The sequence below is a fragment of the Quercus lobata genome, chromosome 1, assembly GCF_001633185.2.
Source record: "Quercus lobata isolate SW786 chromosome 1, ValleyOak3.0 Primary Assembly, whole genome shotgun sequence".
Classification (NCBI taxonomy): domain Eukaryota; kingdom Viridiplantae; phylum Streptophyta; class Magnoliopsida; order Fagales; family Fagaceae; genus Quercus; species Quercus lobata.
In genome coordinates this window covers 35,404,276-35,424,482 of record NC_044904.1, presented here as the reverse complement: position 1 = coordinate 35,424,482, position 20,207 = coordinate 35,404,276, and the positions used below count along the sequence as shown (strand labels likewise).

Genomic DNA, 20,207 nt, shown 5'->3' with positions numbered 1-20,207 from the left:
TAGCTAGAGACAATTAGTCGAAATGATAAGTGATTAAGGATATGATTTGCGAAATAAAAAGTGTACGGTAGAAAATGCCATCCAACATCAGCTTTACATGTGCTAGGTGTCCACTCACGAGTCACGACACGCTTGCAAGTGACCATACTTTGCAAGCCTTCAATATAAGCATAGAAATCCCTATGGAGAGTCATTTCATTTTATTACCAATGCACAATTAACTTATATTTATCTTTTCCACCTGTCTGATTTGATTTTGGGCGAAAACATTAAGTGAGACACGGACACACAAAGCAGCATTGGCTAGGGAGTAACCGGTCGGTAGAGCCAGCAACCTCCAACGTGGTTCACTTGACAAGATCATTCTCTTCTGGTCCTTCCTGCTTCTTCTTTTGTTCCTTTCCTTATTTGCCAATCCATTTCCAGTCTGTATAATAAAGAAACACGAAACGAAATCACAACAAGTACTTGAGGTAAGAGATTTACGTAGAGAAAGAAATCAACTATTTGTTTTCCTGTATTTGTTTTCAATAATTTCATATAATTGATGATGGGTATGTTGAAGAAGGCACGTGGGAATACGCGCTAGAGCCATGTGAGGTTTTTGCTGTACAGGGATGGGAAGCCCAAATCTTTTTAACAATCTTTCTTTTCTCAGTCTTTTCTCCAATTAAAAAGTCTTTCTTTTCATTATCTTCTTGTCGCTTCTCTCACTAGCTTTCTTTAAAAGTTTATAGCTAGCTCTTCTTTTTCGAAACTTGGAAGAGTATATAACCCTTCATATCAGCTTGTTGTCGTTGAGTTTCTTTATTTGTTTGTCAAAAAAAGTCCAAGTTTCCAGTTCATGTGAAAAACCAAGCCCTGATATATTTCAGCAGATCACTCAGCTTTGCTTCAGGTACCTCTTAATATTGTTCTCACTTCCTTTGATTTTTAGTCATAAACTTCAAGCTGCAACCCCTTCAGTTCTGAAACTTCTTCCTGACAAGTTATTCTTACCATTTGGTCTCTAAAGATCATTATCCAAGTTATAAAAAATCTGTGTTCATGTTCCAAACGACTTTCAAGAATCTGAAACTTTGTGTTTATAGTATGTTCTATTTTCTCTTATTCTCCTGGCAGCAAAGAACTGAGTTTGCACGGCTTTAATTAGCAAACAAAACTACCCAGACATATTTGTCTTAGCTCATTAGGTACAAGTTCTGGAAATTTGTGCTCTTCCTTTGTCCCCCCTTTGTTGAAACTTGAAAATCCACCAACTGATCTTACTAGACAAAACTACCCTCAAGTATATGAGGTGCTCAGAGTTTCTTTCCTGTCCCCAAACTACAACCAACACAACTTACTAATTAAGTGAAGGAAAAAAAAAAGCATGAACTGACGAAAACACCCATGAAATTATATATTCACTTCCTAATCTAGTTGCTCATTAGTTTCGCATTCCATTTCCAAAAACATCACTTTCCAAAGTCCCCAATCCAGTTCATAGCATATTAGCAATGCCCCACCATTCACATCCCACAAAAACATGTTTACATAGGCGTCTTTTACTCTTGGCTAGGATTCTTTCAAAACGGGTCAGATGAGACAAACCCATCATGCAATCAATATGTAGAGTTGCTGTCTAACATAAAACACCCATTTGGACCCGGATATTTCAATTCAAACCGCTATCAATAACAAAAGCTCCCACTTCTTTTTTTTATTTTTTTATTTTTATATACCCTTAATTATCAAGATGTTAATGTTGTGATAGGTATATAATATCTCTCTCTGTAATAAATTATTTCATGATTCAGAATATATTAATTATGAATTTTGAACTGTATTCAGTCCCATGACATTTAAAACTGACCTGTGACATTAGCCTATCATATACAAAGATTGTACACCATTAGATTCATATAAAAAGATTGTACACCATTAATTGTAAAATAGACCTTTTCCGCGTTTTTAGTTTTATTCTACAACCACATCTCTTCTTCGTGTTCTTTACTAGTAGAGTAAAACTATCATAATTATTATGAACTATTTGCAGAGAGATGGAAGAAGAATCAGATAAGCCAACGACTCTGATACCGCCATTAACAAGAGACTCACGCGGTTCGCTCGAGGTGTTCAATCCCTCAACCTACTCCACAACCAGGCCAACCAACAACAACCCATCTGGCTTCAGCTCCCATCCCACGTGGCAGAACTGGAAAGAGCCACGTGGCAGCATACCGGAACCACCGGACCACCAGCTCTCCTCCTCCAAGTCTGGCAGAGCCGAAGAAATCACTTCATGGATGGCTCTCAAGGACCCAACTCCACAACCACCGTCACAACCGCCGCAGACCCAGAAAACCTTATCTGCATTCATCGACGAAAACAATTCGGTATCGGGCGAACCGGCGGTTACCGATGCGGCGGCGGTACAGAGAGCAGCCGAGTGGGGATTGGTGCTGAAAACCGATACGGAGACCGGAAAGCCACAAGGCGTGTCGGTGAGGAGTTCGAGTGAGGAGGCGAATAATAATGATAATAAGGTGGGTACTTCGAGAAGAAACTCGAACAACTCGGTGCGTAGCTCGGGCGAGTTATCGGACGATCCGAGAGGGAACAATTTCATTCCGAGAGTTTCGGAGGACTTAAAAGATGCACTATCGGCTTTTCAACAAACTTTCGTTGTATCGGATGCGACCAAACCCGATTATCCGATAATGTACGCGAGTGCCGGGTTCTTCAAGATGACCGGTTACACTTCCAAAGAGATCGTAGGAAGGAATTGGTACTGTTTTTCTTACTATTGCTGATTACTGATTAGTATTGCTTTCGCACAAACCACGTAGTTGATTCACTTTTTTATTTTTTTTCTTTGGGGGTAAACCCCGTTAACTTGACCTAATACTGGTAGAGTCTAAGATATTTTAAAATTATTAATTTAATTTCTAAAGTCAATTTAGTCTTTAAATATTGTTAGGCTTGTTAAAAAGTTTTGTCGGCTAAGTTGGGTTTAGGGATCTAATTAATCAATTTTAAAATGTCTTAAATTTGGTTAACATTAGTCTAAACATCGTAATGAAATTTTCCTTTTATTATTATTTTTTAATGAATTGGTTTTATTATATATTTTGTTTTTTTTTTTTTTGAAAGGATTATATATTTTGTTTTAAACTTTGGTTAAGAATTATTTTTTTATTATAATTATAAATATGTAGTTTCACAGTGTTTTGATATTTACTATATATTCTCTCATAAATAGAAACAAAACACTGAAATTAATATACTTGCAATTAACTGCTTGACTAAATATTAATAACTTGGTAGTCTAACTATGGGGGTAGAGTTCAATCCGGATCCTCAAGTATTATTTGTGTCAATTTATTCTCCCACCGACCAAGTATTAATATTGTTTTAATATATAGTCTCTCAACTTTTAAAGTTAAGTCAATTACATCCTTAAATGTCACTTTCATTAATATTTTAATAAATTAGTAAATGGAATATACATTAAAGGGATATTGTGAAAAGAGTAAAATTTTCGAAATCAAGTTAATTTCAGCTATTAATTTTGTTAAAATTTAGATAGAAAGGAAACTCATGAACAAGAACGACCTTGACTTGATTTTAGAATTTTTTTTTTTGTTTTTTTGTTTTTTTTTTTCATAATGATTTTGATTTCAAAAACTGGGAACCTAACTGAATTTTGATATTTCCAATGGAAATGTTAATGGTACAATATTTATTTTTCTATTTAAAAAAAAAAAAAAAAAAACCAACTAAGAGACTAAATACTTTCTATAAAAAAAACCAACTAAGATACTAAATTTATACAAGTGTAGACCAAATTAATAAGAGTTCGGTTGATGTATGTCATTGTCTTTAAAGCATACATTAACCATTCATTTTATAAAAGTTTTTATGAAGAATTGAAAAAACTGTTAAAATAGTAAATTATTTTTTCTTTTTTCATAAAAAGTTTTTTAATATAGCATACTAAGAGCATACGCCCTAAGAGCATACCTTACTAAAATCCAATTAATAATCATAACGGATAGTACATACCAACCACTATATTCGATTTCGAGGCTACCAAACATTCTGGGTTATGTAATTTACTGTTAGAACGGTAGTAGAAAAGGGTGTTAATGACACAAAATTGGGTGGTCCAGCCGGTTTTTACAGGGTGCAGATACGGACCCAGAGGATGTAGCTAAGATAAGGGAAGCGTTGCAGAGAGGGTCAAGTTACTGTGGAAGATTGCTCAATTACAAGAAGGATGGCACTCCCTTTTGGAATTTACTCACCATTTCACCCATCAAGGACGATACTGGCAAAGTCCTTAAATTTATCGGGTCAGTTTCTTTTCCTTTCTTATTGTTTTTACTCTCTCTTTTTGTTTTTTCTTATTGTTTTTGCTCTTTCTCTTTACCATAGTAGCATTGGTTTGCCATCTTGTAGCTTTACATCTCCCAGTGTATTTAAAATATTTATGATTTAAATTCACACACTCTGGTGTAACTATTGAATTAAAAAAATAAGAAGGTAAAATGCCGTGTAAAATTACATCACTATGTTAGCGTGTAACTCAATGCTTACGACATACAACAATAATTAACGTAATAAAATACTAATGGATAAAAGAGGGAGTTATTAGTCTTGACATTTTGCATGAGACAATGTTTCTCTCCAGTGTACACTTCAAATTACTCTTATACATGTGTGAATTTTGAAAATCTAATAATTGGGTTGTATATTTTTTATGTTCTTAACAGTTAATTCACATGTCAAATTTTGTTTAAATCGGATGTTATTTACTATTTAAGCAATAAACATATTTTTTATGCATAATTTTACAATACAAAAACTTAAAATTTAAACAATTGATTAATGACATAGTTATTGATTTTTAATTTTCTTAAAATTTTGCAAGCATAAAAGATATAATAAGAATGATAAAGTTTAGCTACAAAATTGGTTATAGTTTTAGGCTACAACCTTAATCAATAGAATAAATTACTATATATTTTGAAATTTTAACTATTGAATTTTATGTTTTTTATGCTCTTAATACACATACCAAATTTTGTGCCTATCGGATATATATATATATATATATATATATATTTATATATATATATATATATATATATATATTTTTGATACAAGATAGAATTCTACTCTAACATAATCTAAGTGTATATGTGTGTGAAACTCTCTCCTGGAGACTTGAACCCCGGCCCTTGCCCACCACACTCCACAAGCACTTATACTTGTGAAGTGACCATCGCAAAACTATATGATCTATAATTTTATATTTTATGCAAAACTATAAACTACAAAAACTTGCAATTTAAATAATTTATTGATGATATAGTTATTAATCTTTAATTTTTTTAGAAATTTTGGAAGCATGAAAGATATAAAAAGAAGATGTAATTCAATGGTGGATTTGTCAAAATTCACTTCTAATAAAAATATATTGAGTAAAGTTGTAACCTAAACTTTGTCATAATAAAAATATGCAACCAAATCTTAAATTTTTAAAATTCACATCTAATAAAAAGAAAATAGAAGAGAAGCTAATAAAAAGAAAATATAAAAGAAGTTTAAAAGGTTTACTTTTTTCCTTTTGCGTGGGGTTGTTTAGTGTTACTGACTCAGACTGTTAGTTCTTACTCTCCAGCTTCCAGTTTGACTGTCAGTTCAAATTTGGTTAGATTTTTTCCTCAGTGATTAAAAAACTGAAAAAAGAATTTTCTTTTTCCGGGCAACATGGCGGCCACGTCCTCCTTGTTGGCTAGAATTGTCACTTCCACAAATATTCATACAATCAGTTCACTGCCACAAATTTTTTTAAATTTTTTTCACAACCACTTAGGTAATATATGGTTATTGATGAATAAAAAAAAAAAAAAAAGGGATCACTATGGGGCATATAAACCCATATGAAATTGTCGTTAATTAATTCAATCACAATTTATCAATTTAATAAATTGTTAATAAAATTGGTCCTTAACGTTGCTTCTCTTTTTAATCCATCTAAACTTTTGAAATAAGTGATATGATATAGTCTCTTTTACAATTGATGTATAATAAAAGTGATATTATTTAGTGACAATGAGTAGGAATTGTCTCCCAAAATTAATGCAATTTATAGAATGTCTAGTAACATTTTATTTTTGGATTTCAAGGAGTTGGACTTGGACATCATTAGCTGTGAAACTACTCATATTTCTTTTCTTTGTCCCTCTAAATCACTAATATTTTAATGATAAGACTTATATTCATAAAGCCTTGCTATATGCACCGAATTTTTTTATTTATTAATTAATAAATCCACATACACCCTTTAATTCACCTCATGCGCCCACTATCATATATGAGAAAATCTACAATGCACCCATGTGAGAAGAGGGATATATACATCCGATACATGGTAATACCAACTCACAATACACAGCAAAGTGAGAGTGAAACATTATGCGAAAATTTTCGTGGCTATAGATTTTGTGTGTATCAACAAAATGAAAGAAACCTGTGGGCTAGCTGTGGAGGGAAAACCACCAAAGGGTTGGACAACAAAGATTGCTGGACAGAAAATCTACAGTAAAAGATTATCATGATTGATAAATGGTGCTAGTAATAAAGCATCATACTAACTTTGCTGCATTTGTTTCATAAACATAGCACATGAGAACTGACTAGACCTAAGAAAAATGGGGGAGTGGCAACTTGTCCCATGAATGTTAGAGATGTCACTCACAACCCCGATAATTGAGGACGACTTTTTTGGCCAACTGGGTCATTCTATGTCACTGTCCATTTGCAAGATTCAATGCTTTGATTGTGCTGAATATTTTCAAATGTGGCCCTATTTTAGAGTACCTGGCTTGATGGTCGTTTCACTTATTACTAGTACCGACCAATCTTTGATCGGCGGTGATGGAATATTGGACAGAGAATTCTATGTAATAAAGCTTTGAGATGCTTATCTTTGTTTTTGTTTTTGTTTGCTGATTTGGCAGAATGCAAGTGGAGGTGAGTAAGCATACAGAAGGGGCCAAGGGTAAGATGTTGCGTCCCAATGGATTGCCCGAGTCATTGATTCGATATGATGGTACTGCACCTGTCCTATTCCTATTCTACATTACTCTTTCTTTCTTTCTTTCTTTCTTATAGTCAGAAAAAAACAATACATGCAGTCTTTCTTTCTTATAATTAATTTGAGCTCATAATTTAGTGTTGGAAAATGGGGCACTTAGTCTAATGAAATCTAAGAAATCATTAAAAGTTACATTATATTCCATATAATAAAACTTAAAACTTAAAACCTAAATTGATCCCACTAAAAAAAAAAAAACCTATATTGATATTTACTCTCTATTTGTTTTGAAATAAAATATAATAAAACTTAAAACCTATATTGATATTTACTCACTATTTGTTTTGAAATAAAATATTTTCAAACGTAAAATATTTTATATGTAAGATATTTTCAAGTATTTGATATGATAAGTAAATTTTTTCCCCAAAAAAAATCAATAGCTTATCCACATTTTACAAAACATGTTTTATAAGAAAATTGTAAAATGTTTTATCTTTAAAAATGTGATAAAACATTGTACAAAATTCTTATAAAGGATTTTAGGTCCACGGAAAATATTTTACAAAGTTAACCACATTTTACATGCCATCAAACATCTAAAAATGTGAAAACATTTTCCGAAAAATATTTTACTTCAAAACAAATGGAGAAATGTCTATTTTTCTCTGTGTTAAATGACTAAAATTTATTATTATTATTCTAAAAAAATGATGACATTTTATTAAAAACTTTGATAAATTAATTACATAATTCCCCTATTATTTGAGTTTTTTTTTTTTTTTTTTCAAATTAAACCTAAATTGATAGATGTTTTAAAATTAAACTCACATAAGTAGTGACTAAAAAATATCTAAATACCAAACAACAACAAAAACTTCCATGGTTTTATTACACATTTGGTATATCATATAAGAGTTGTGAAATTATATAAATATATTAAAATAATTTACATGCTCAAACTTTATTGCTAAAGTTTCAAAAAGTTTATAAAGTACTAATCCGATTAAAATTCTATTACCAAGATTTTTAGAAATTTAATTAAGATAATTTTATTAGTTTCATAATCTACCATAATTTTTTGTTTTAGTAATAAATTTTGGGTGTAAACATCATGTGATGTTTACACTATGCGACTCACTACATGCATTACAAGTTGTAGACATAATGTTGCCATGTGACCAATTATAAGTACATTAAAATAATTAAAATAGTCATTTTAAGTGAAACTCTATTGCCAAAATTAAAAAACAATTAAAATGCTAATCTAGTTAAAACTCAATTATAAAAAATTTTATGATATCTAAAAGTGGATTAATTATTTATTTAACTTATTTTTAATCTATCATATATATACTATAAAAACTTAGATTTACACTATATGCATTAGTCAATAAATTAAAAGAAATTATAATATTGATTTTTTTAGTTGTTATAATGATTATTGATTAAGTCATGCATTGCATGATCATAATTTAGTTTGTACAAAAAAAGAAAAAAAAAATTATAAATATCACCTTTGATTTTGGTATGAATGTCAGTTTGTTTATTGGACTTTTAATTGAACAATCAACCACCTAGTTTTTAGGATTGTGACAAATCATTTTTTTATTATTAATATTTTCATTAAATTTTAAGAATTTAATCACTTTATGTGAAAATGGTTTTGCAACATTAGGTTTTAGTTAGTTTCAAATCACTTGACCATGAAAGAATGTTTGATTTGTACAAATGTAATGTTTAGGAGGTTAATTTTTCAAATTTAAAGTTAAATTACCAAATTGATACTCATGACAAAGTCCATGGACGATAACCTTGCAAGAGAAAAAATGTTTTGGTTCGGATTATCAATTACCATATACATAATGCTTATTTTGATAGATCGTTGAAAAGTAGCACACATTTGTCTAATGAGTCATTTTGTAATAAAAGGCTGGCCATATATAAGTCTAGAGATGGTTAGATAATGCAACAACTCTGTTGGTTATTATAGCTCAAGAATTAGTGTAAACTAAAGACTGAACTACGTACAGCAACCATTTTTTTTTTTTTTTAAAGATACTGAACTGAATGAAATCAGTTAATCAAGTCTAGAAAAACTTGATTAAACTGAGATTAAATCTTGATGACTGGAATTTTGAGATCTCTCATGATGTGTAATACTCCATTTGTTTCAATTAAAAAATGGAATCTTGGGAAATGGAGGGATCCATTTGAGTTTGTAATCATGAATATGATAAATGGGACACAAGGCCACAAGCAGCCCCCAAAATGAAAGCACAAGCTAACTTCAACTATTCTGAAAAACTACAGATTTTATTTGCTCAACTGGTTTTCCTTGATTTCTCCACAAACATGGCATTAGTGTGACTTCAAGAACAATTTTCTAACTTGGTTTCCTAATATGTAAGCCAGCAGTAGCCCAAGAAATAAGCAACAGTTTGATTGTAGAGATCAACCAAACTGTTAACAAACTTGTTATTGTTTTATATTGCTCAATGTTTGTGCATTGATTTATTACCATCAAAGAAATAGTAGCATTTTCATTAGAATATGAGATACTACAAGCATTTTAAGATTGCCAGTATTGGCATAATATGAGAGGACTAAGAAGGGTAAAAAGGAAGGCATAATGTAATGATACTTCCTAAGGTATAATAATTTTGACAGTTTTGTTTCAAGATGTAATAAGTTTTTCATGGTTGTTCAAGATATGCTTCTAAAAAAAATAAGTACAACGATTTTAGACTTGATTGAATACTCTAATATGCTGTTTGTTGCAGCTCGTCAGAAAGAAAGAGCTACTAGTTCAGTAACTGAGCTTGTGCAGGCGGTGAAGAGACCTCGTGCACTCAGTGAATCAGCAAATCGTCCCGTCTTCCGAAAATCGGGAGGTGGCAGGGAAGAGGGAGAGGAGAGAGTTGAAGTTATAGCAAGGAGAAATTCAGAGAGTTTTGCTCCACCTAGAAGGAACTCACTCGGGGGTGGTCCAAGAATTTCAATGCAGCGTATCAGTGAGTTGCCTGAAAAGAAAGAGAAAAAATCTGGTCGCCGTTCTTTAATGGGGTATAATCTCTTGTTATGAATGACTGCTATACTTGCAAATTGTGTTCTCATATTTAACTTCCACATTTTTATCACTGCCTTTGTATATCTTGTGAGCTCTTTTTCATGTTGGCCTTCTATCCATTATTCAGGAAAATTAAGAAAAGCCAACCCGACAGTGATATCTTTGACTCTGAGTTTGCTGAGCATGATGATTGGAGTGATGAAGATGATGATGAGAGTCGTGACAGTGTTGATGACAACACCAGAAAGAAGGAGATGAGAAAGGGAATTGATCTTGCTACTACACTCGAACGTATAGAGAAAAACTTTGTCATTACTGATCCAAGGCTGCCTGATAATCCCATTGTGAGAATCCTAATTAAAAGTCATCTCTTTTTTTGCTCCAACTACGTTATTGTTAATAATGTTGTTTGGATTTCATTTTGCACATTGGAGATGAAGATTTAAAACGTTTAGTGTTTCTTATTTTTCAAAACTTCAGATTTTTGCATCTGATAGCTTCCTAGAGCTTACAGAATATAGTCGTGAAGAAATCCTGGGAAGAAATTGCAGGTGCGCCACAAAACTGTTTAATGTTATGTTTTCAAAATATGAAAATGAAAAAAAAAAAGTTATTATCTATTCAGCAGTACCAATACCGTACTCTAAAAATGGAATAATAGGGAGTGTTACTCTTCACTTTACTGCATTTTCTTAATCGAAGAAGATTCCACATGCATATATATATTTTTTTTGGATTTTGCAGGTTTCTGCAAGGACCTGAAACTGATCCTGCAACTGTGAGGAAAATTAGAGAGGCCATAGACAACCAAACAGAAGTCACTGTCCAGCTCATTAACTACACGAAGACTGGTTGCTAAATTTTTGCAATTTATATACTCTATATACAATCCTCATATGAAATACTGTCTTAAATAACTTTTATCCCCTCCTTAATAAACACCTTCGCTCTCAATTCAGGTAAAAAGTTCTGGAACTTGTTTCATTTGCAACCTATGCGTGACCAAAAGGTACGTACAACCTCAAATATTCTTCACAAGGCATAATGTGATGTCTATGAGACAAATTTTTATTGGAATCTGTACTTGTTAAACAGGGAGAAGTACAATACTTTATTGGGGTACAACTAGATGGTAGTCAGCATGTTGAGCCACTTGGCAACTGTATCCCGGAAGACACTGCAAAAGAGAGTGAAAAACTGGTCACTATTCTGTTCACATGCTTTTTTTTTTTTTTTAAATTATTATTTCTTTCCTATGTTTTTGAATTTTTTTCAGGTGTCAAGCTTATATAAATGTCAATTTAGAGGTCTAATATTTTAGCATTGAATATGAAAGTTTTCTGCATACAGAATATTAGTTTATTAATATTGTTTCTTTTGTTTGGAAGAATGGAGATTCACATTTCTTTTATGGCCAAATATGCACGTTGTATATAGTGTCAATTACTAATTATTGGAAATTGGTTGGTTTGCTGTAACAAATATATTTGACGTCCACCCTCAGGTCATATCAACTGCAGAAAATGTTAACGAGGCAGTGAGAGAACTTCCAGATGCCAATTTGGTAATGCCCTAAACTTAAACCACATGTTCTGAAAAGCTTTTGGGTGCACAATTATGAGAACGGATCTTGCTATCTGCAGAAACCAGAAGATTTATGGATTAACCATTCCAAGGTAGTTCATCCAAAACCTCATAGGAAGGGCACCACCTCTTGGAGTGCTATCCAAAAGGTATTTATCCCTGTAAATAGAGTCATTTGATCTTATAATGGCAAAGTTATAAAGTTTTTTTATTTTATTTTTTTTACTTCTTCAAAATAATTCAGCATTAGTGTTAACAAATATAGGGCACAAACTAATGAAATTGAGAAAGTACAAAGTACCAAGTCACTGCTTCTCAAAATTTTTTTTTCTTTTCCTTTTATTTATTTTTTCACTTTATAGCACATGCTACAATTCATCTGGAATATATGTTCTCCCTTGTCTCCATAAATTATAAATTTAGAAGCTATACTTTAAATTTTCTACATTTTCTGTTTGATTCTGCATGCTATCATTTTGCTAGAAACGTTTGTAATTTATAGGTACATGCATGCATCACATTCAGCACATTTTACTTCACACAATCTGCACTTTGCAGTCAGTTGATTAACAAGATAAGAATGTGCGATAATTTTTTCTGCATTCCTTGTTGTCTTAAGTATTTCAATTTCTGTTCATCTCTTTTCTTGAATATTGTGTATATTTTTTTTATAGTTGCTTACATAACCCTTATTTTGCAGATTCTAGATAGTGGAGAGCAGATAGGATTGAAACATTTTCAGCCAATAAAACCCTTGGGATGTGGTGATACTGGGAGGTTTGATCCTCTTTTTCCAATCTCCCCCTTAGTTTTGCAGTAATAATAATCTTGGTATATATATAATATGAGTCATAGAATATTAATGCCTGAAGACTTATAATTAGTATGACTGTATACTGTTACAAGTTACAACAAGCCATAGAATAGTAAGATATATATAAACCCCCATGAGACCACAATATTGACTTCTTGACTTATTTCTGATTCAGAATTGTTCTTTGACTTAACCCGCACTTACTGTGCTATTAGAATGAGATCAAATCTTACTCTCACTTCAAAGCACTGTCAGTAGTATCACCTCAACTGTTTCGACCACGAAACAACTACTGGCAATTTAGTGGATGTTCATAACTGGTGTTGCTATACGCTATAAGTTGCGAGTATAATTGGCTGGTTTCAGTAACTAAATCTAAGTAGTTTGAGTTAATTATCTGCTACCTAAAGATATTAGGAGGATGAAATTTTTTCTAATTTTGCTGAAAATGTAAGCTGAACTCAAAATTGCTTGGTAATCTTGCTAAGAGCTTCTTTAATGATATTTACTTGATTTTTGGTCTGTTGCTGACTTCCTTTCCCCTTTTTTATTTTATTTTATTTATTTTATTTTTATTTTTTATTTTTATTTATCTTAACTTGATAAATATTAGCATTGATACACCATGTTGAATATGCTAGTATGGATGCGGAAGCGAAAACATAAAGTATAGAACACAGTAACACACGAGAGTTACGTGGTTCGGCCTAACGGCCTACATCTACGAAGGAAATCCTAAAGGGCTACATCAATACGTGGTTCGGCCTAACGGCCTACATCCACGAAGGAAACCCTAAAGGGCTACATCAATAATATATTAGAGTGTAATATAAATCCTGTGTTACAATGAATCATAACATGTGTATATATAGTAGATTAAACCCTAAACTAATAGACTTCTAGTACAAGTAGGAGATTTGGCTTGCACACAAAGTAGAATTAGGCTTGTGCCTATGCTAATGGGCTAATATATCTCTAACACCCCCTCTCAAACTCAAGATGGAAGTTTGATGAAATCTTGAGATTTGATAAGGTTGACAAGATCCCTTGAATGAAATTTGGCTCTGTGATGGTAGTTTGAGGAAGGCAATGGTCTTGCAGTGTTGATGCAACTTCTAACGGTGGCTTGACTATACCGGAGAGTTTTGACAGCAGCAGTAGGAACCCAAAGAAGATGAACGCAGCGAAAAAAACACCGAGGAAGACAAAGATTGCTCTTAAATATACCGTAAGGACAGAAAACCATGGCCACAGGAAGGTGGCTCTGATACCATGATAAATATTAGCATTGATACACCATGTTGAATATGCTAGTATGGATGCGGAAGCGAAAGCAGTGGTTCAGCCTAACGGCCTACATCCACGGAGGAAATCCTAAAGGGCTATATCAATAATATATTAGAGTGTAATACAAATCCTGTGTTACAATGAATCATAACATGTGTATATATAGTAGACTAAACCCTAAACTAATAGACTTCTAGTACAAGTAGGAGATTTGGCTTGCACACAAAGTAGAATTAGGCTTGGGCCTATGCTAATAGACTAATATATCTCTAACATAACTCAAACTTCTATGGGTTGACAGTGTGCATTTGGTGGAATTGTGTGGAACTGGCTTGTATTTTGCCATGAAGGCAATGGATAAAGATGTTATGCTCAACCGAAACAAGGTATTAAAATTGATTAAATGCATATTTCTTTTTCTTTCTTGCTAGAAGTCTAGCATACTTGTCATCACTTCTGCCTGTGACTAAACATGCCCCACCAGATCCTGTTTTACATTATGTACTATTTTAGCTATGCGGTCTTCTCCTTTGACCCATTTTTTTTTCTTACCAATTGATTGAATTAGACTTTGAATTTTCAGCTTAACACATGCACTACATTCTGTCATCCATTCTTTTATGATCCCATTGCATCTACATGTAATTACATAATTGAACTGGAAGATATTACCATATCATCAGGTCTTTTCTTTTACTTTTATAGCTTCAGTTCAAAGGGACAGAGAATTTTACAACAAAAAATGAGTCAGCATTCTGATATCAGTTTTTTACCCTGTATTTCTCTAGATGCTGAGTAATTTTTTATTGGTAATTCATAGATCATTTAGTCGCAGCACTCTTCCTTATGTTTTACATAACTCCCTTTCTTCATGTTTCGCAGGTGCATAGAGCTTGTGCAGAGAGAGAAATCCTTGACATGTTAGACCACCCTTTTCTTCCGGCACTGTATGCTTCATTTCAGGTTAGAAGTCCTCTATGACTCTTAGTACTGTATGAGACTGTTTTAAATGGGGAAACTGTTATGAGCTGTAGGAGCTAAATTGATTATTTGGTTAACTTGATTCTAATGCCAGCAATGGTATAAAAAGCTGAGATACTAACAAGTGTAATAGAAAGTTAGTTCTATTGATGGCATTTACTTTGCAGACCAAAACACATGTTTGTCTGATAACTGATTACTGCCCTGGTGGAGAACTCTTCATGCTTTTGGACAGACAACCCACAAAGGCCTTGAAGGAAGATGCAGTGAGGTAAATTATTTGAAAGATAATTGCAAAACATTCACAGCCAGATAAAACAAAGAGGAAAGGGCAGATCATAGTGCACAGATGTTTGAGAGCATTCTATGAGAATATGACAATAGGCTAAAATTATTGCTCTTCTAGTTGTGTAATTAGTTCTCTAGGCTTATTCCCTAGCTTATATGTCATATGGAAACTGCTTCAAGATCATATTTTCTTTCCGTATCTAAAGTGATCCTGTTGTGATTTTGGGCTAGCAGAAGCAACCACATAAATAACAATATTTAATGTGGTTTGGCTAACTCCAAGCCTACATCAACAGGCAACACCAACCAACATCCACCATCAATTATTCTCAATCAAAAATCACAAAGTAAACTCACATACTTACATACTCACACAGAAAACACTCACAACATAAAAAAATCTCTCACAAACACAAACTAACTCACAAAAACACAATCCCAAAGCCCTAATACTCTCAGTAACTCTCACACACACACGCACACACAAAAAAAAAAAAAAAAAAAACTCGAACTACTCTTTGAAAAAACCCACTCCTTGTTCTTCTAAAAGTTTTCTCCATTCCTCATATGAGAGGACTCTTGGGCAAAAGCCACCAAACCCTTTGCAAAAATGCTTATTTATGAGGTTCCAATTCTATTCATTGATGAACAATGAACACCAATTACTTTTTCAATAAGAAAATTTTCTTCCACAACAAGGAAAAATCAAACCCTTTTTGATCCCCATTCTATAGTCTTATTTGGATGCCCGGGTTTTATGAATGAGAGAGAAATTCTTATTCAGCAGTGACTGAGAATCATTTCTAATTATGATGAAAGAAGGTGGTAACTTCATTTCAGTATGTATATACACATTTTTTTGGGGGTGTGTGTGGCCACTCTGATTTGGCTGATCATGTGCTTGCATAAAAACAATTTTTTTTGCATGTATTCACTCTTTCATCAGAAACTTCATGGTAATCTTGAAAGTAAAACTTACACACTAATGTTCTGAGCTTGATCATGATGTTCAAATTTATAAATAATACCTAAAAACTATTCAAACAGATTTTGATTAGTACTGTTATAAGTTGCAACTAATTGTTCTGAGAAATGCCTTGTACTGAACACTTAAGAATGGTTGTGTAAACATGAGAATGAAGAATTGTTTTTGTAAACAAATTCATTCTCATGGTAGTTCTTTCTCCGCATTATTTCCCATTAGTCAATCTATCAGGGTCATTATTCCCATGACTTGTTGCTAAGTTTTATTCTAACTGACATGAAATCATTGATGATCGTAGATTTTATGCTGCAGAGGTAGTCATTGCATTGGAGTACCTTCATTGTCTGGGTAAGCTATTATTCATTTTGTATATCTTCTTTTTCAGTATAAGTGATGATTTTCCATAAGTGAAAATTGGAAAACATATTCTCAGTTAACGAGGGATTTGTTGAAGTAACTCTATCTGAGACAGTTGACTAAAATAATACTTCATCCAATAGTTTTCAAATCCCATAATCCAGACTCCAGAGTATTTTTCTTCTCCACATGAGACTGTCAACGTGAACCTACTGATCACTGTGTGAACTTTTCTGTGATGCCTCCTGAAGTTTTTGCTCGTTCGGTCATACCTGCATAATGATATTTCAGATACACAAATGATTATAGTCACTACCATTTATGCTACTGAAAGCTTGCCAGCATATTTTATATGCAGTTTCTGATCCAAGTTTTGATGCACGAGTATTTGTGATTTTAAAAAGTGCGAGTAATGCATACTTGCATCTTCATACTTTTACTGAGTCTCTTTCTGATTTTCTTACAGGGATAATTTACAGGGATTTGAAGCCTGAAAATGTTTTACTCCAGAGCAATGGGCATGTGTCCTTGACAGATTTTGATTTGTCATGTTTGACATCTTGCAAACCACAGGTATTCTAGTTATCAAATCTTGCTTAGCATAAATCTTCTCAGGACAAGGGGAATAGAGATATTTGAAACGAAGGAAAATATTTGCATAGATCCAATATATTTTGAGACACGTTAGAATAAGTCTGATGGATTGGTTGTGTTTTTTTTGCAGCTTTTGATTCCAGCTATAGTTGAAAAGAAGAAGAAACGGAAGGGTCAACCAAATCCAATTTTTATGGCTGAACCTATGCGAGCATCAAATTCTTTTGTTGGCACTGAGGAGTACATAGCTCCGGTTTGTCAACTTTGAGCATAAATGTTTCTAATATTATTATGGTTGCTGGATTTCAAGATTTGCATGTTGCATATGTTTATCTTGAAGTAATTGCACAAATTGTTGCAGACAAAAATGAATATGCATCTATTGTTGCATTTTGAATTATTTTAGAAGTTCAAGTATAGAAATTTTATGTCGGAAGAGATGTGAAATAACTCACCGGGAAAACTACACTGCTTTTTCTTTTTTCCTTCAACCATCCTCTGCCACATTGTGTTGTTTCTCCAACCTATTGAGACAGTTCTTTCTTGAGGATCATCATTTTCATTTTTTCCTCAACTTAGGTGCCAGGTTCATATTTTCTGTTATTGAATGACCATTACCTTTCACTTTCTGGCAGGAAATCATAACTGGGGCAGGCCATACTAGTGCGGTGGACTGGTGGGCTCTTGGTAATTTTGTTATTTTATTAATGAAGTGAGGCAACATCATAAATGCATAATTTTGCTTCAAGAATATTTTTTCCTACTTGATACACCAGCTTTTTCTTTTTAAAATAACTATGATTCGGGGGGAAAATATCAGAATACAAATGGCCAAAAAAAAAAAAAATTTCCAAATCTAACTGTAAAAGCTTAAAGTGAGAAACACTCTTCATAAATTTTTTACCAAGAAAAAGAATTGACATATGAGATATATTAATGGACTTTTTCAAATGACATCATTTTCTTAGGCATTCTTCTATATGAAATGTTCTACGCATATACACCATTTAGGGGAAAGACAAGGCAAAAGACATTTGCAAATATTCTTCAAAAGGATCTTAAATTTCCAGGAAGAATACAGGTGAGATCTTGCTACTAAACTCTATTCTCTCCTCATTAATGCTTAATATTATTGAACTGGCATATCATCTTTCCAACACACCATCTTGAAATTATTCAAACACACAAATTAAGGATATCATGTGCTTTTTCCTTGACTAAGAAAAGAAAGCAGTTTGCATTAAAGTCCCATGCTTAAAGAGTGTCAGTTAGAGGGACAATTAAAACATAAGGACAAAGCATGAAGATCCTAAAGTTTCATTCTAGGTGGTCTTGGAACCTGTATAGAAACCTAAACTAGCACAGTAAAAAACATGATTATCTGACTTTGAAGAATGCTCATATCTTCTATTAATTTTATGGATATTCAATTCTTGCCCTTTATGTGGGTTACTCCATTCCCCTATTCCTGTCATCATTTGGCTTTAGCACGTGGATTATATTATCCATCAGGGTTTTAGCTTATGATATAATTGTCAATTTGACTAGTTTATGACATACTTTGCATGATTGTGAAATTAATCTTTTGGGAAAGGATAAAGAAAAGGGGGTTTCAAGGAAAACAATTAATAAAAGAAAAAAAGAAATACTTATATATGCTTCAGGGCATTTGGAGAAGTCTTCCTAAATCATTGAGAGCATTCGATTTAGTAGAAGCAGAGTTATGCAAAGAAACCAAAACATCACACTACATACATTTTATTTGATGTCCACTGCAAAAATTTCTCTTTACCAAACTTCATTCCCAGCTATAGACATTGTGCATGAATGTGGAAACTAACTTAAGGTGCATACAAATACTATGGGTAGAAACCAAAATTTAAGACTTGGTGTTGAGAGAAATTTGGTCTATTGCAGGTAAGTTTCCATGCAAAGCAGTTAATGTACCGATTGTTGCACAGAGATCCCAAAAACAGATTGGGTTCTCGGGAAGGAGCAGATGAAATTAAGCGTCACCCATTTTTCCGGGGTGTCAATTGGGCTCTAGTTCGCTGTATGGTAAGATCATAAACATTTAGAGGCATGAAGTGTAACTGTTGGTTAATGGATTCAGGAGATTTTAAACTATATTGGATAGTGCTAGCTGTTCTCTAATTTCCATTTTTGTATTTCTTTGATAGGATTTAATTACTAACATAGATATATATTTCCAGAACCCTCCTGAACTTGATGCTCCACTCTTTGGAACAACTGAAGCTGAGAAGGAAGCCAAAATTGTGAATCCGGAATTAGAGGACCTTCAGACGAATGTTTTTTAATAAATGTGTCTCCATTTTTCGTTGGTATTATTAATTACAAGTTCTTTGTTATCTGCTTCAAGAATGGAAACACAAATAGAGGTTCTCAAGGGCTCCTTGTTCTATTGGGGTGGAGTTAGATTTTAATTAGCCAGTGTTTGGAAGCAGCTATTAGGAGGGAATTAAGGTTCAATTATATCCTATGTAATTAAAGCATAGTGTAATTTAATCCCAGTTGGTTTGAACTAAAATTTTTTGTCTAAATTGAATTATTCCACCTCTCTCTCTCCCACGCTTTCCCTTGCCAATATATATATTCTTCATTGTATTTTGGTTTGTTCATCAATCATCGCGTCTCAATTTCTCAACCATGCAGAAATAAAAATGAGAACTTTCCCAACCTGAATACTTGTCCAAAAAATCATGGTTTCAAATACAGCATGCCATCCAAGAGAATCAATTTATGTACATGGTTTGTTATGATTAATATGGGCCTATGCAAAACTGTGAAAACATTTTTCTTCAGGATAAAATATTCCTTGTCCATCCATATATGCCTGTAAACTCAATAATGCTGCAAAATATTATATGCACTTCAATGAAGTGTATTACTTCTGTCCTCAAAAGCCTCCTAGAAAATCATTGCAGTTTGTCTCTTGCAAAGCTTCTCACACAGTCACATGATCTCTAATCCCCAACATACAGTATAGCAGAACATCATTTAATGACTCTAGTACGTGGTTGTTGTTGTTGTTGTGCTTTGATTTCCTCTTCAAGTTTGTCGGCAGTTTGAATTCCCCACTAAATCTTGCAATCCAAACTCTGCTTCACATGTCAAAATCTTTGTATATGCAGTATGCCGT

General features: G+C 33.0%; 1 protein-coding gene across 2 annotated transcripts; it reads left to right on the top strand.

Annotated features, from left to right (window-relative positions):
* The first annotated feature begins 212 nt into the window (after positions 1-212).
* On the top strand, positions 213-19,621 carry LOC115988549 (phototropin-1). Of its 2 annotated transcripts, none has more exons than XM_031112123.1 (23): positions 213-473; positions 2,039-2,770; positions 4,155-4,337; positions 7,011-7,102; positions 9,871-10,153; positions 10,285-10,501; positions 10,638-10,708; positions 10,902-11,008; positions 11,117-11,166; positions 11,253-11,357; positions 11,662-11,721; positions 11,801-11,890; positions 12,442-12,518; positions 14,144-14,228; positions 14,725-14,805; positions 14,991-15,094; positions 16,395-16,444; positions 16,920-17,026; positions 17,178-17,300; positions 17,683-17,734; positions 18,016-18,128; positions 18,965-19,105; positions 19,261-19,621. In XM_031112123.1, exons 2-23 carry the CDS (start codon positions 2,043-2,045, stop codon positions 19,363-19,365), a joined length of 3,024 nt encoding a protein of 1,007 aa, XP_030967983.1. In that variant the 5' UTR covers positions 213-473; positions 2,039-2,042; the 3' UTR covers positions 19,366-19,621. The 2 variants fall into 2 exon arrangements, with proteins under 2 accessions (XP_030967983.1, XP_030967989.1); XM_031112129.1 differs by lacking the exon at positions 213-473 and adding an exon at positions 790-898.
* The last annotated feature ends 586 nt before the right edge of the window (positions 19,622-20,207 follow it).

Bases quoted from the DNA above. Each gene is read 5' to 3' on its own strand.
- LOC115988549 (XM_031112123.1), top strand. From the start codon at position 2,043: ATGGAAGAAGAATCAGATAAGCCAACGACTCTGATACCGCCATTAACA. The intron at 17,027-17,177 runs GTATTCTAGTTA...TTTTTTTTGCAG, and splicing joins TGACATCTTGCAAACCACAG to CTTTTGATTCCAGCTATAGT. The intron at 18,129-18,964 runs GTGAGATCTTGC...GGTCTATTGCAG, and splicing joins AATTTCCAGGAAGAATACAG to GTAAGTTTCCATGCAAAGCA.